The sequence below is a fragment of the Harpia harpyja genome, chromosome 20 (genome assembly GCF_026419915.1).
Source record: "Harpia harpyja isolate bHarHar1 chromosome 20, bHarHar1 primary haplotype, whole genome shotgun sequence".
In the NCBI taxonomy this organism is placed as follows: Eukaryota; Metazoa; Chordata; class Aves; order Accipitriformes; family Accipitridae; genus Harpia; species Harpia harpyja.
This window is the reverse complement of record NC_068959.1, coordinates 3,068,075-3,083,851: the sequence shown is the minus strand read 5'-3', so window position 1 is coordinate 3,083,851 and position 15,777 is coordinate 3,068,075. Positions and strand designations below refer to the sequence as shown.

At 41.7% G+C, this 15,777-nt stretch overlaps 1 protein-coding gene across 2 annotated transcripts in view; it reads left to right on the top strand.

Moving 5' to 3' along the window:
* Positions 1 to 15,777, top strand: part of FSTL4 (follistatin like 4) — a 240,379-nt gene that overhangs the window by 72,363 nt on the left and 152,239 nt on the right. For both annotated transcript variants that reach the window (XM_052772036.1, XM_052772035.1), the window contains exon 4: positions 3,912 to 4,160. In XM_052772036.1, coding sequence (XP_052627996.1) covers positions 3,912 to 4,160 — 249 coding nt within the window. The remainder of the gene's footprint in view (positions 1 to 3,911; positions 4,161 to 15,777) is intronic.

Sequence of the window (15,777 nt, the reverse complement as noted above, 5' to 3'; positions counted from 1 at the left end):
AACTGAAGTCAGTGCATGTCGTGAACCCAACCTTTCCTTGAACTGTTTGGCAGTTTTGCTGAAGTAAGGGATAGGGTTGTATTTGGGAGTAAAAAGAAAAAGTCTGTGAGCCTTTGTCTGATCTGTAACATATTTAGTGGTGTGTAAAAGGTAGATGAGGTCTCTGTCTTCATGAATTAATGAGCAGCCAGAGGACACATATTCTCTAATGTGGCAATAACATCTTCATTTTCTTGTTAAAGTCTTGCTTTGAGATGAAGGCAGCCTGTTAACCAGCCTTATGAAATTCCTGAAGTCAGTTATTTTACTGCCTGCACCAAGCTTTTGTCAGTTGTTCACTGGAATTCCAAATTTCTCCGGGGCAGCCAGAAACCAATTTGAGAAGTCAAGTGTTTTCATGGATGTATGCCAATGGGCTTCCTCTCTCCATCCCTCTGGCTTTAATACAATGTAACAACTCAGACTCCAGCCATGTTGGGTAGACTTAATTAGTGTTCAGAAGTGGCTTGGTTTGCAAGATGATCAATTTTTAACCTAAGTAAATGACTTTCTTTGCAACTAATAAGTTAAATAAATTATTTCTTTTTCCATGCAGTACAGTGGGGCTCATAAATACTGTGAGCAGTTAGTTGGTAGTTTCACTTGATTACCTTTCCAATTTCTGTTTTTAATAATCCTTGTAAGAGCAGGGAATTCAGTCACTTCTAATAATATGCCAAAAAAATAGCAATGGCAGGTGCATTTCATGCTGCTGAGCTACATGGTGTTCTTCCCAGCTCACGTGCCGGCCCATGGGATCAACTGGAGGAGGCACCTTGATGCAATTTCTGTGGTGTGTGGTGCTGCTCTGGATTAATTAATTACCTGGATAAAGACAACAGTGCTTTTACAGTCAAATACCTTCTTTCCTCTTGGTTTCCACTGGCTCCGTTCTGTTTCACATCGTGTTACTGTCCTTCCTGGGCGGAGGGTCCATCTGTGTGGCTGAGTGTGCTTGTTGGGAGCTTTAGTTCTTCAAAGGATTACGCAAATAGTAATTGAATTAAAGAGTTGCTGTCAACATTATCAGATTCTGGTAAAGGCATCCCATGTTAACGCTCTGCTTGCAGACGCACAGATTTCAGAGGACTTGGACTAGTAGAAGCGCATCAGGATTCCCCGATATGTGAATCTTTCCTTTCTGGCTGTTTGCAGGATATCCTTCCTACCCCCTTACCCAACTTAGGTGTGTTTAAACAGGAGTTCTCCATCTGGGAACACAGAATAAACCAAACTGTGAACAAAACAAATGAGGCATAAATGTAGACAGGCTTTCTGTGGGTTCTCCATAGTAACCGGGGTGGATGTAGAAAAGCTGAAGTATTTTGTCTTTCTATCAGCTGGTGCTTAACCAGATCTTTGCTGTATCATTAAAAAACTGAAAATTTCCATTGCAATAGGAATAGTGTTTGTCTCCAGTAATGCTGAGTTGATATTAAAAATCAAAATACCAACAATACTTGAGGCTCCAAAAGGGTTTTTGCTGCTGCTGGTGCCTGCGGTAGCTGTTGGAGCAGGGTGCAGATGTGACCTGGTGCATTAAATCGGAGCAGCCCACCATGAACGAGGAGACAGAAATAACCTTCAGCGAGATGCATGGTGCATTCCTCGGCTGATGCTAGCTCTGAGATCAATTTTTAGTGATCAAGACAGCACAGGAAGGGCTTTGCCGTAGTTATATCTGAATTACATTTATATAGAGAGTAATAGCTCCCGAATCTTGTTTTTTAAGTATCTTTAGTATCAATGGCAGTCTGCAAAACACATGTTTGGAGGCACATTATGAGGGACCAGCCAAGTGCCTGTACAGGTGCAGATCCTGCCACCGAGAGGAGGAGGATGCTTGGCCAGGTGTTCCTCAAGCCCTGAGCCTTCATGCCACTCTGATCTACAGCAGACGCCATAAATGCAGATGGCCTTGGCAGCGAGGTCTCCTGGAGGTCACAAAATGTGCATTCCTGAGGATATTTTGCAGAAATTCTGGAACAATTAGTAAAGTAAATAAAGAATATTCAGATACTCCTTCCAGGGACTGTACTTTTTGCACTGCTTAGAGATGTTTTGACCTTCTAGTTTATTACAAGTCAGGAAAAGTCAATATTTCTTAGCTTGCCAAGTTGGAGGAATTTTAATGAGTTATTGAGTCAAATAGTTAATCCTCCAATAACAGATTTTTTTCCCTTTCAGATTTACAGTGATAAAAACAAAGGCTTAATGGAGACCAAGAAAAATGGGGGTTTGTAGAAACTTTTGCTTGTCTTTGTGCACACGCTTTAACCCCTTGATCACTAGTAGATGAAATGTAGCTTCATTACTGGGGCATTTCATATTGGCATAAAACGCCGGGCAGGCAGGGCCTATGCCGATGTTAGCATGGAATTTAGCTAACAAAGGTTATGATAAAAAAGGACTGGTAGATTGAAGTAGCTGGTGCTGATGCTCCTCACATCTCCATTGCATGTGATGGAGGGGACTTTGGATGAGATCTGGTCTGCTCTGCTAGGCTGAACTGTTCTGCTACTTGAAAAATCTTTGAAGGGAAGAGCCCTGGGTGCATTTTGGAGAATGTTGTGGTGCTACAGTTGCTGCAGGATTTGTCCCATTGGACACTGGAGCACATCTGGAGCAGTGCTTCCACTTGAGCTTCCCCTGCAACCTAGCGTACACCAAAACCTCACCAAGAGCCAAACCTACATGTGGTAAATGTAGACAACAGGGATTTGCTTCCAAACTGTCTTGCTGGTCCAGACTGAGTCACTGGCGTTGGTGCAGCCGGTGGCTGCCGCTGTTGGAAGGCTGTGCAAGGCTGGCAGCGGGTTGTGCACTACAAAATGTTTATTCCTGCTTTAATTATGCCTTTTGTAGCATCCCTTTGTAATTCTCAACTTTGTGTACTCCAATTAGCATAGACTAATCTAATTTCCTGAAACTCTCTTCATTGAGTATAATGCTAATTATTGCTCTGAGTAGTGGCCTGTTTGGAAGTAGCCTGTCCTGTATGAATTATAATAATGTTCTGTTGTAAGCCTTTAAGTGAGGAAACCTCAGAAGCAGAAAATGTTATAGCACAAGGGCAAGTTCCTTAGCCTTTTAATAGTATCAAACAGCAGATAGTACAGTAATGTTCAGAATATTATATCCAATGAATTCTTAAAAGTAGTAGAAAGTTATTTTTTATTATATGTCATTATTCAGAGTGTAGGGATAGATACTGATGGTTGGTTTTACAGCAAGAAGCATCTTCCTGTAATATTTGCCTGACTTCAGTGATAGTCTTTCTTGGGGGTTATTTTTTTCAAAAGTTCTCAGCAATTGTCTGCCTGAGCTCTCATTGAAACCTGTGTGAATTTTAGCCTTGGGTATGTTCTGCTTCTGGCTCATGGGGGGGAAGTTAGACTCTGAATGTGGACACCGGTACAGAAGCTGAAGTGCTGGCTCTTAGGGCTCTTTGCTCCCCAAAATGAAGCTCCTTGTGAGTTTTTTGGCCGGAGAAGTGTAGGTTTTCAGAATCGCCTTCTAAATGTAGCTCATGGCCAAAGTTTGGGCACTGAATTTTATCTGGGCACTGGATTTTATTCTAGGGTCTAGTTTTGCAAAGGGCTAAAAGAACAAACAGCCACATGTCCATCACTTTTTTTTTTTTTTTTCAGTAAAGCGTTTTCAGCACGCACTTAGTGTTGTGATGAGTGAGAGCTGGAGGTCTGGGAACGCAGACGTGAAGACACTCTTCAAACTGCTGCTCTTCAGAGGGGTGTGCTTTTTGCATCTGAAACCTTGTACCTCCTGCTTCTGTGATGGTTGTGCTGCTACTACAGACGAGCATGGTCTGTTAGGTAAATGTTGCTTACCCTGACGTTTTCTGCTCTTCCCAGTGCTTTATGGGCAGGATGGCCTGCACGCATCGTGTGAGAAGAAGTACTGCGGCCGGGGGAGTAAGTGTGTCATGAACAAGGACACCAATCAGCCCGAGTGCAGATGTGTAGAAGATTGCAAGTCCAGCTACATGCCCGTGTGTGGATCTGATGGCAAATTTTATGAAAATCATTGTCAACTGCATCAAGCCTCCTGTCTGCAGAGGAAGAAAATCTACATTATCCACAGCAAGGACTGTTTCTTCAAAGGTAGGGCATCATTAAAAATAAATACTTCTGTAGAATTTTCATCACTCATCTTACTGTAATCCTGATAAATGGCCGAACGGTATGTTTTATTTCTAAGAGATAAGTTTTTCAAGGATGATTTATTCTAGGACACTGTAGAACATAACACGATGTTTTATGCAGCTATTAAGCCCCTGAGTGTCATCACCACCCAAAATGTAATCAGACTGGAAACTGGTAAATAATTAACATCACTGTATGCATTGTGTACTCAGTACTTTCAACTGCCAGTGTAATAACTTTTTACAATCCAATTCATTTGGTAAGGCTTTGAACAAGACAAAGATGCTAAGAAAAAGGTGTATATGGTGTTATTAAAAGTTTGTTGCAAAAATGAGAAACAAAAAACTACTTAGGCAAATGACACAGGCAAAGGAAAGGAGCTGTTTAGATGAAGTAGGAGGAGCGGGAAGTGTACTGCCAGAACAGAGTTTAAAATTATTTTAAAGACAGTTCTGGTTACCAGTAGGATGCGTACATCTTCAGCTGTTTTACTTGTTCAATAGCAAATTTCATTATCATCATTGCACCAAATCACTAAAGTCCCGTGTCTTTTCCATTTAATGTTTTGTATGCCATGTACTATCCTGTCACAAATCGGGTGAGGCTGTAGGAGCAGGAGTGTGTGATAAAATGCCAGGGAGTGGAAGAAGTTGTAAATTATTTTCTTCTAATGAGAGGCCTTATAAAGGCCTCACTAGAGTATATCTTGAAAAGTCATTGTCAAATGTGACTCCATATACCTACAGAAAGATTTGAGTGGGTTGTTGCAAATATATCCAGTGACATTTATGTGATCAAATATGAAAATAATTCCTTTATCTTCAGCTCACTGGGCACTTGAGCCCCTGAGGAGCTTGGCTGTATACAGAGCTATCCATCACAGGTTCTCATTTACTAACATGATGCTAGAAGAGCCTATTTAAGAAACAGGAGCCCATTTGAAGAGTCTTATTAATATATCCTTGTGATACCCTTTGGAGATAGAAAAGCATTGCTGTTCTTGTGCCTCAGAGGAGGCCCAGAGACTGAGACCAGCCCAAAATTTCCAGAGCTATCTAGGCACTGCTTTACACAGCATTGCAAAGTCTCATTTATTTTGGAGGTCTGGCTGTGGACGGGACAGAGGGGCTGGTCGGAGGACTGACTTGGTGAACACCAGCTGAGCTGGGTTAGTTTGTCACAGGCACACTCTAAATTGACCAAAGCAGGTAATTAGGTCTAGGATCAATAGACCTTGTATGAAGTTAATGATGGAAAGGAATCACCTAAAAGCATGTTTGGAGGGACATCACATGAGCAGGTCAAGGTGAAGAGGGATTTTTGCTTGTTGCTTTAAAAAGGAGCGTCTAAAAAGGACATTTGTGCCTTGCTCCTAGTGCTGGTGTTTCTGCCTCTGGATATCGACTCAAATCAGGGCATGGATCTGGCTGGAAACTGCCTCCATCCCTGAGTAAGATGCAGATGGGACTGCAGCATGAGAAACCTCCCAAAGAAAGGGGAAATCTTAATTCCAGAGGTGCTCAGCAGCCCTCCAACCCTCCTTGATGCAGGGGGTTTTCTTCCCCTGGCTCCCCAAAAAGTGTCTTCAGTTTTTTCATTCTTGTACGTAGCCCACCTTTTTACAATGATGCTTCTGGCCTGGGTTTTTATTCATTCCTTATCGCATATAGTGTTAAAGAAAATGAGTTCTCATTGCAGTAATCAGTGCCTCTGCAATGGCTGTATTATACCTAATGATACAATGTCACGCTTGAATACTTTCCTGAACACACCATGAAATGATGTCAGAAAGTAGTAGTTTTGTGTCCCAGTTTAAAGTAACCCTTAAACTCTTGCCACGGAGCACTGCTTAAATCTGCTTTTCAGCAGAATAACAGCTTTATGGAAGGGAAGAAAGAAACAAACTCACTTCTCTTCCCAGATGAATAAATAAAAAAATACTTCACACCGCTGTCTGCAGAGATAAAATGTAGGGAAAAAAAAATTTGCCTTAAGGGGGGAATAAACCCGCAGAGTGGGACTCCATAGGAATATTTGGCTTCAGCCCCTGTTTCTGCAGTGCAGTTCCTGAGTAACCTTCTGTGTATCTTTTCATTTCTTTGTACTTTAGTCTCCTATTTGTAAGTCACGAATGACAGTGTTTTCTTCTTAAATAGAAAACTGTAGTAAGCAATTAAGCTACAGGTTTATAGCAACATTATAAATGTGACATAAAGCATAAGATACTATGACTGGAGAAAAATCTTAAAGGTGCAAAATGTATTGTTTCAGCTGAATCTTAGGTGTACATCTGTCAGTAGTCACATGTTTTCTATTTGTTTTCTATCAAATAGATCGTTTAATTATTTGAGTACAGCTAGGCTGATGAGTGGGCTGCTTCATGGTTTTTTGTCCCAGTTGACTTGCTCAATTATGACTTAAGTCCCCGTGTAGAGCTGAGGGACACCGCAGATTGCATCTGTGTGCTCTGCCAGTTTACCCAGTTATCAGTGACAAACTGGATGGCCTTAAAGTATGACGGAGGTCAAATACTCTGATTCCACTTTGACCGAGCTAGGTCTATGCACAGTAAACTGATAACAAAGCAAACAGTAAAGACCTTGTTTTCTTTTGTGTATTTTGGGGAAGGATTTTTTTGTCTTTTAGCATATTCATCACATGCGAAGTGCTTTGTAAATACTGGTGTATAGCAAATACTTGCGTGTGTCTAGCAGCATTGCTTGATTTGTGCTACCTCACTAGCATTTCATTCTGTAGTAGCATTAGTATTAGGAAGAGCAGAAGAGAATTTGGCTCTAGGCAAATGACCAATTTCTCCTTTGCCCAGCCTAGAATGCAATGGCTTCTTGAAACCTTGAGAGTCCAAGAAGCTAAAAAAAAACTTACGTGCCTTCAGACATCCAGATTCCCCCATGGCATTGTTTGAAATTAATACATGTCTTTTTGAGAGCAATCTGGAAAATCACACAGCTGTGTTGGGTAAGAGTGGGCCACATGGAGACATCGGCTCTCTGGTGTCGGCAAACGTGGGTCGGTTGCATCAACGTTGTGTTTGTGAAAGATTTCACGGAGGGTGTCAGTCCTTGGTGTGCAGACTTTGGGCTGCCCAAGGCTTGGTCTGGCTGGGCTGGTGAATGGACACGACGTCTAAGGTGGGAGCACGTGGAAATGTGGGTGAAGCAATGAGAGGTCCCAGCAGGATAGATCTCCCCAGGCTTCATCCTGTACACTCTGGTGCAGCACAGTTCCCCAGTGCTGCCATGCACAAAAATACAAATGCCATCCCTTTTTTCTCAGTCGACAAAGAAAATGATAAATAGGTGGAAAACCTCACTTAGAAGTTTGGAACCCAAAGGGAAATACCATAAAGCAGAAGTCCTACATCCAGAGGTCTCAGGAGAAATGTCACTCCTACTCATAGCCGTTCAAATTCTCCTTGATCCTGTTGTATTCACTGGTATGAAACATAGTTTGGTTTTCCCCTAGCAAAATGTTCTATTTAAGACTTCTCTATATGGGGCAGGTTTTTTGGTTTTATGTATTTTCACTGTTTTGTGAGTTTCCATAGTCATTTGATTTGAGTGTTGGTGATTTTGACTGGGTAACAAAATACATGAGGATGAAATACTTTTGCTCTTTGCCAAAGAGGAGAAGAAAGAGGTTCGTCTTCCCCAGAAGCACTCCTACTACCCATGAAAACTGGAAAGATATCTGTGCTCATAATGACAATTGTCCCACAGATGTCCAAAATGAGCAGTTGGCCTGGAAACGTTCCTATTTGAATAAATGCCTTGGATAATGCAGCTATATCATTTTAGCGCAGTGATTTGGACTATGCTTTGCTTTCCCATAGCAGTAGTCCACTTTTTTTCCACTTCTATTAATTTTTTTTTTTCCTTTTGACTTTTTACACCCATTCAATCTCTTCACTCATTTTTCTTCATTATTTTTGGCCAGTGAAAGCTCTGCATACACCACTCGATACAGTTTTCTTCCCTTACCTCTTTCCTTCCTCCAGAAACATCAGAGCAATGCACTTCTCTAGCAGTGTACATACTTAAGAGAAATTCTTTCTGTTTAGAGCTATGCTTTTCCATTTTCAGGATTTAGTAGTAATTTTTTCCCTTCTTTCTTTCCCTCCCTGCTCTTTTCTGTGAGATAAGCAATCCTAAAGCTCCTCTGCAGCAGCCAAGCCCCTGCTAGAGGAAGGCAGCCACGTTGCTTGCCCAAGCTCATTCCTTATTTTCTCTGGTTCTGACATCCTCCCTTTATCCAGGTGTATTGGGTTTTTTATAAAAAGCTAAGCTTTTCTTGCTGGGCTGTATAGCAGCTTTGTACTGCAGCTGGTCAGATTTAGTTTGTGCTCTGGCATGAATTCAATCCAACTTAGTTGACCAAATTCTTGAACTTTCCATTATGTAAATGCACTGTACCTGTGCTGATTACTTTATTAATTTTTTTTTTTGTCCATTCAATCCAACTTCTACTAAAGCTCTAATTTTATGAGGTCTGACAGAATTTTATGTGGAGAGATGGGGCACTATAAAAGCACATTCATGTCTAGTATTCCAGTCCCGTTCTCCTCCTTCCTCCAGTCTCTCCTGAAATGTCAGTAGTAATTTCTTCAATAATTTGGTCCCATTGCGTAAAATATATTTTTTTTCTTTTAAGCAAATATATGACAGTAATTTCATTCCTCAAACAAGGTCAATTCTTGCCCCATGATAAATCATATTTTTGTACAGATTTTGTGCAGAACTTGGAAAGAAATCCCTGTGGAAAACCACCTGCCTTTCTCCTCTCCATTACACACAGAGTCACACTGCTGGGTTTGAGCCTTTCACTGTTGCATTTCGTGCCATAAACTTATATATATAGTCTTCCAAAGTGTGCATGCCCATGTGCTGGGTTGTGCGTGCATGTACACATACGCGTGCAAGTGTGTGTACACATTGGAAGAGCGAGAACAATTTGTTCTCACGTGACATTTATGCACATACAGCATAGAGGATGGAGCCCGACTCTGCACAGGGAGAGAATGAGAAACAAGGGGAAAAGCTGTAACGAGAGGTTCAGCCTGGATGCAGGGAGATGGTTTTCCCATGAGGACCGCTGAGTGGTGGGGCAGGCTGCCCAGGTGCCACCTCCATCTCTGAGGGCTTTTAAGACCTGGCTGGGAACAGCCCTGAGCAACCTAGTCTGACCCTGCACTAAATGTTTAAATGTCGAGGCCTCTTCCAACCCATATCATCCCATAATCTTACGATTTCATGGCCTTAAATGGCATCTTTCATTTTCAACTTCTCGTCTATCTTTCCTCCAGTTCTCCAAAAGTTTCTTTCTAATTATGGAAAATGATAATCTTCTGCATGTTGACAGAAAATTTTCTGTGCTTGAATGTAAATAAATTACAAACTTGGAAAAAAAAAACCAAACCCGAGCAGGCTAATAACTTGTGCAACGTATCACTGCAGTGATCTTGAGTAGATATGAATTCAGCCTCGGGTGGTGGTGGTTTATTTCCTCTGTACTTTATTTGTTGTCCATGTGTTAGTTTGGTGCTTTGTTAGTTCCAGAAGTAATTTGTTCTAGAGAATAGCATTTCAAAACATCTCTGAGAAGGTGTTGAATGTTTTGCTCATTTAGTGCTTGCAAAACAGGCAAACTCTCTCCATCGGCTGGTTTGCAGACTGCAAAGAAATCTGCTCCATTTAACACTCTCTATCTTTCCAGCTGGAAAAAATCTGAGTGTGAACTAATGGCAGATTTCCCAGCTGGCAATTAATATTTGCCGATTTAACTTTGCAGCACTGCTGACAGGCTGCTTCAGTGGCAGTGAGATGGATTCCAAGCTGTTGGGAGGCATGCAATTAATCCCTCTGGGGAGTAGGCTGGGATCTTTGACATGTAGGTCTGGCCTATAATGATCATTTCAGTGTCCAGTGTAAATATATTAGGAATTTCAAATGTTATAAAGAGAGATAAGTGCTATATATAATGGAGGTATGTGTTTGCTCTCAGTAGGGCTGATACAGTTCTCACTATACTGAATACTTCAGGACTCTGAATTCCAAAGGGATCCCTTGCTATTCCCATGCTGCTTTTTCAGCTCTCTCCACTGAGTCTTTTGGGGAGGGATCAATTTTACCTGGCTTTTCAGGCTGAATCCTCTTAAATGTGTTTGACAGCTTAACTCCTTATAAACAGACTGCGTCAATCTTTGGGGTAAATTATGGAAATTCCATTGATTTATGTGAGGATGCGAACATGAGATGGTCTGCTTCTAGCTTTGGTAATAGGAATTTTGCAGGAGTACACCTAAGGTCTTTAAGAGTATTTTTCATTTTAAAAGACCTTTTCATTTTAATGCGACCTTTCCTCACGTTACGGAAATTCATGGAAGGGAAATCTTGGCCCTCTAAGAGTCAGTTGTGAAACTGTCCCTGATATAGTTGGGCTGTCATTGGAAATCAAATGCCAATAAGAAGAGAGTGTGGGAAGTTTAAGCATAAGAAGAATCAAGCTTAGCAAAGGTCCTAAAGAAGACCCTCAAAAAGTCCCCAAAGAAGAAATGCACGTAAGAATTAAAAAAAAAAAAACAACCAAAACCAAACAAAAAAAAACCCCCAAACCAACAGAGTCTTTGAGACCTAATACATACTAGTAATAGAAAGCCTTTGCCGAGGACCTCACGGCCATAATGGTAATCCTATAGGTTCAAAGGAAAGTGGGGCTGGAGCACTGCGATGGACACTAAATTTGATACAGTCAATCAAAAGGTGAATTATGTCCACTGTAACTCCTCTCAGCAGTGCCATTACCTGTTTCTGCTTCGCCAAAAACAAATCTCTGTTTCCCCAATGCTGTGACTCTACATAGACTGGTGACAGATTTCAGATACGGTCGGTAAAGCTGAAATGGGGGAAAACGTACCATGGATGAGGCTAGTGGAAAAAGTGGTGTTATCTAAAGTGATCCCTATCCAGCATTCCTGGTGGTTTTATAGCTCCAATTTGAGGCAATGGCCATTTGGGGAGTGCAGGAGTAACTGTAATGTGGCCTTTTGTTTTTAATATGAAATTGTGTAAAGTTTATTTTTTACAACGGTCATATGACTGGGGCCCCTGTGAACAGTTTTATTTGGTGGCTGTTATCTGTTTCATCTTATTTAAGGACCAGTCTATTAATCTTCTCTGGTTGCCAGTCTTGACGTGTATGGCCATATCATCTCCCATAAAACCAAACAGTTTCATGTTATGTGTCAACTAGTGAACAAAGGAATTAAAGGATGTTTCAGCAGCAGTATTAACATCTTTAAAAAAAACCCCAAACCAGTCAGAATTCTTCTTTCTAATTTCTTTCCCCCTTATAATTTAGGGCGTACTGGTTGAACTGCAGTCACAGAAGCCCATAGTTAATGAAACATGCAGCCTGTCTGCCTTGCTGGAGGACCACGCCAGCATCAAGCACTGTTTGGGAATCCCTGCTCTGCATGAATGTAAAGGAGGGTATGATAGGTGATTAAGAAAGGGGTTTAAGGAACTGTTTACACTTTGAAAATAGAAAAGCTCAGCCTAAAACTCTATGGCACGGAGGAAGATAATGGTAGCATGAGACGAGCTCAGTTTAAAGCATCCAGAGTTGCAGCTTAATATAGTTGAGGGCAGAGAAATGAGATGCAGCTCGTTATTCTTTCGGGTGGCATCTGCTGAGCCGGCTCAAAGCCTGGCACTGGTAAACCTTCACTGCAGCGATTTCAGGAGAGCTGAGAGGGGATAATGAAGCTTCTTTTGATGCATAGCCTTAGCAGTTGTGATGGGGAATGGAAGCAGAGGAGGAGGATGGAGAATCAAAGTAAAGGATGTGGGAAGAGACAGAGATGTAGCTTGCATTTACCAGTTGGAGTTCCTATGCAAACTTTGGTACTGCTGCCTACAAGGCTCAGTATGTCAGGGGATGTTTGTCTTTCATTTTTACCTATTTTTGTGTGCTGTTCATCTGACACATGCTTGTCATGGTTTGATGGTAGTCTGGACTCACTGTGTCCGCCTCGCTTTTCTTCTCTGCAAATCAGGTTAATATTTATTGCACATGAATTTGGGAGCTTAAACCATACTTTAAATATAGAAGAGCCCAATGTAGGAAACATTGAAGAAAACTTTTGCTTTTTTATTTTGTTGAATTTAATATTAGCTCTCACCTTTCCATCAGCAATTTTCCAAACCACTCTAGGTGGTGAATAAACCGGAGAAATGCCGGCAAAGTGGGGCACAGTATTATGAAATCATGATTAAAAAGTGACACATTTACAGAGCCTCTGCATTGCTGAATGTCTCATAGTCCTGAAAAGAGCTTGGATGCTCAAAAGTTTACCTGTTTGTTTTTTTTTTTTCCCCGAATGTTGTTAGTGTAATAAAAGATACTGCCTTTCCCTGTAAACCCTGTGCACATTTTAGTTCTTAGACCATCACGGTTGCACCACCACTACTACAACAACAATTTTTTTTTTCTTTTCCCCTTATGTCTTTTTTTTTTTCTGTTGCTCCTGCAGTAATTTGGAGGATTTCTAATGTGTCAATATTACGAAAATACGATTGTGTCAAGCTGTAAATTTCAGAATACAATTTCCTGAGGGGTGCTCATGGGGAGGACCGTCCCCCAGCTGGTTGTCACTTGGGGCACATGCACGGACAATGTTTGCGTAGCGAAATGCTGAGCTAACCAAGCTGCTAGCAAAGCACTCCCTGCTGTTTCCCATTGACTCTGACTGGAACTAACAGTAAAATTGGTGATCTAAGCATACCTGAGTATTGGGAAGGATTGAACCCCATTCTGGATACTCTGTGGCTGCACTCGGCGTTGTATCTGGACTCCTACTCAATCTCCTAATGAAGGGATGTTTGGATTACAGTTTGATTCAGTTGAGCTTCTAGGGCTTGTATCAAAAATGAATGGAATCAAACAATCTTATGGTTGGACTCGATGATCTTAAAGGTCTTTTCCAACCTAAATGATTCTATGAAGTGTCTACATCCGTGGTTTTCCCAGTGGACGGGAAGGATCGCACGTGCCGTGTGTTACCTAAGTAATTTCAAGTGAAGAAAAACAAATATTGCATAAAAACAGAGAATAGGGGGTTTTATACTTTCTTCACTGGTGGAGATTAAGAATTCCTATTGCTGTTTAATTCAAGTGTTTTCTGTTGGAAAACCTTCAAATTTCAGTGCTGAACCGCAGTAATTCAGCGTTATTGGAATGCTCTTTAAGTGCTTCCACCTAGAAGTGCATCAGGTGGAAACTAAGGATGGTGGTTCAAGAGACGGGGAATTTATGTCTGTGCAAAATGTCACCTATGGAGAATATATCTTACAGCTTCATTTCCTTGTGACCACAAAGCGCAAAATATTTCTCTGTGCTGGGAGATTTATGCGAGAGCTTGAGTCGGCTTGCTTGGGAGCAAGTGCTGAGCCTGGACCTCAGAGCATGGAGGTACACGTGGAAATTGCACACAGATCACTTCAGATGCACGGCATGGTTAGTTCAGTTGCATATAAAGAATATCCTACATTGTGATTTCTCTCCTAGGCTGGGGTTTCTCCCCAGGACCGATTGCCTTTCCTGGCAGCCACTGTAATTCTGCAAGAAACCAAGTCCCAGTTTGGCATGAAATCGCTGCTGCAAAAAAGGCTAAGTAATTTGAACAGATTTCCTGTGAGCCATTGTTAGACTGAAAATTAAAACCATGAATGTTTTCTTTTCCCCTAGTAAAAAAATGCTGGGAATATTCCCTAAGAATTTGGATTCTTTCAGAATTAGGTATGTTGGCTAATGGGTGACCACAGGAATCAGGAGCTGAGCTCTTCAGTGCTCGTGACACTTGTGAAGTTGCCTTCATTTCTCTAAAATTGCATAAATTGTATTCCGAGAAAAATTACTGATTTAATTAAGGGCCTCACAAGTCACCTTTGGAGAGGTAATGTTCAGTTTGGTGCCAGGCAACTCTCCATGGGACACCTCCAGCTCTGTGCTGAGACAGAGGCCAGGGAAAACCTTAATTAAAAAAAAAAAAAAAACCAAACAAACAACAAACCCTGAGAGAGACCAAGAGATTGCTTTTAAAAAGAAAACCAAAAAGGTTAAAAGGTGGAGATGAGCATTAAAGATTAAGACAATTAGATTGTGGTAAAGGATGCTGGAAACTGAATGGATGAAAACAAATGTATAGAATAAATTTTAGGGCTAGGGGAGACTCAGGCAAGGAGATTTAGAAGTGCTTTAAAGATAAAAAGGACTGATTCTTGAGAATAGTTGATTAAAAGCTATTCAGCAGAAATGCTAATTTTTCTGGGTGCTCAGTATAAAAATTTGCTCATGGAGCAAATTGAAATTCTGAGTGCTGGGGAATACCAACAGGCTGGATGCTGCAGATTCAATTAAGTGACTGCAAGGAAAAAAGCAGGTGCAGCTTCCAGCAGCCTTCGCACCTTCCTGCCTCTGCGTTCTAGGATTTAACAGGCACTTTTTGCTAATATGCTCAAGAGGGCTGAATCCTACCGGAGGTGTGGTGAAGTCAGAGGAATACTTTTTAAAATAAGCACTCTGCCAGAGCTTCGCAGCACGAGGTACTGATAAAGCCCTTTGTAATTCCCCGGTTGTTTTTTTGCATATTGTATTGAAGCTGTATTCTCGTTGGAGGCGCATGAAGTGCCGGCGGTGAGGTTATCTGCCTTCCCTCGCCCACGTGAAATGAAACTGTTCCCGTGAACATTAAAACTTGACATAGTGAGCTAATGAATGATCTGCAGATTTGGTCTATCTGCTAGTGACTCGAAGGCTCTTTGAGTAGAAACTTTTTTTTTTTTTTTTGGTAAAAAGCTGAGTCACGGAGAGGAATTTCAATCCTAAAGTGCATAGTTAATTGGAAGTGCAACCGTTGCAGCGTTTGTGTAGGGGTGGGCGCTGCGGTAGCGGAGGGATTCGTGTCCCATCCCCTCGCCCAGTGCTGATTTGGGTGGTCACTGTGTGTTCCAGGGATGCAGCATCCAACCGTGGCTCGTTGAGTTGCAGGTACCGATCGCCTGGCTACTTCATGTGAATTAGCACCGGCGCTGGCACCTTCCTGTGGGGTCTGCTCTGCTGCTGGAGTGTACATGTAAATCCCATTACCTCTAATTGAGCGGGGATCAATCACAAATTAAGGAGTAAGAGGAAGGTTTCCAGGTGAGATTTAAATGGGAGGCTTTTACTGATAGTATTTTGCATTTTCCATCAAAGTGTCCTAGAATGCTTTAAAAAGATTAATGAATTAGACCTCACAACACCCTTGCATGCCAGGAAAATAGTAATCCACCCATTATAGGGGAGGAATTGCAGTCTGGAAGAGAGCCAGTGACTTTCTCAAGGTCATAGAAGTGACTATCAGAGCTCTTGTTAAATCACCCTAATTCTAGGCTCCCTGTCCCTATAAAATCCCCTGGCATGTGCTGTTTTTCCTATAGGTTTTGCAGGGGTGAAGGAGGAGCGCAGGCTGGGGCTACGGAACGCAGAATCCCTGTGCCCAAGCGGGGATGCAACG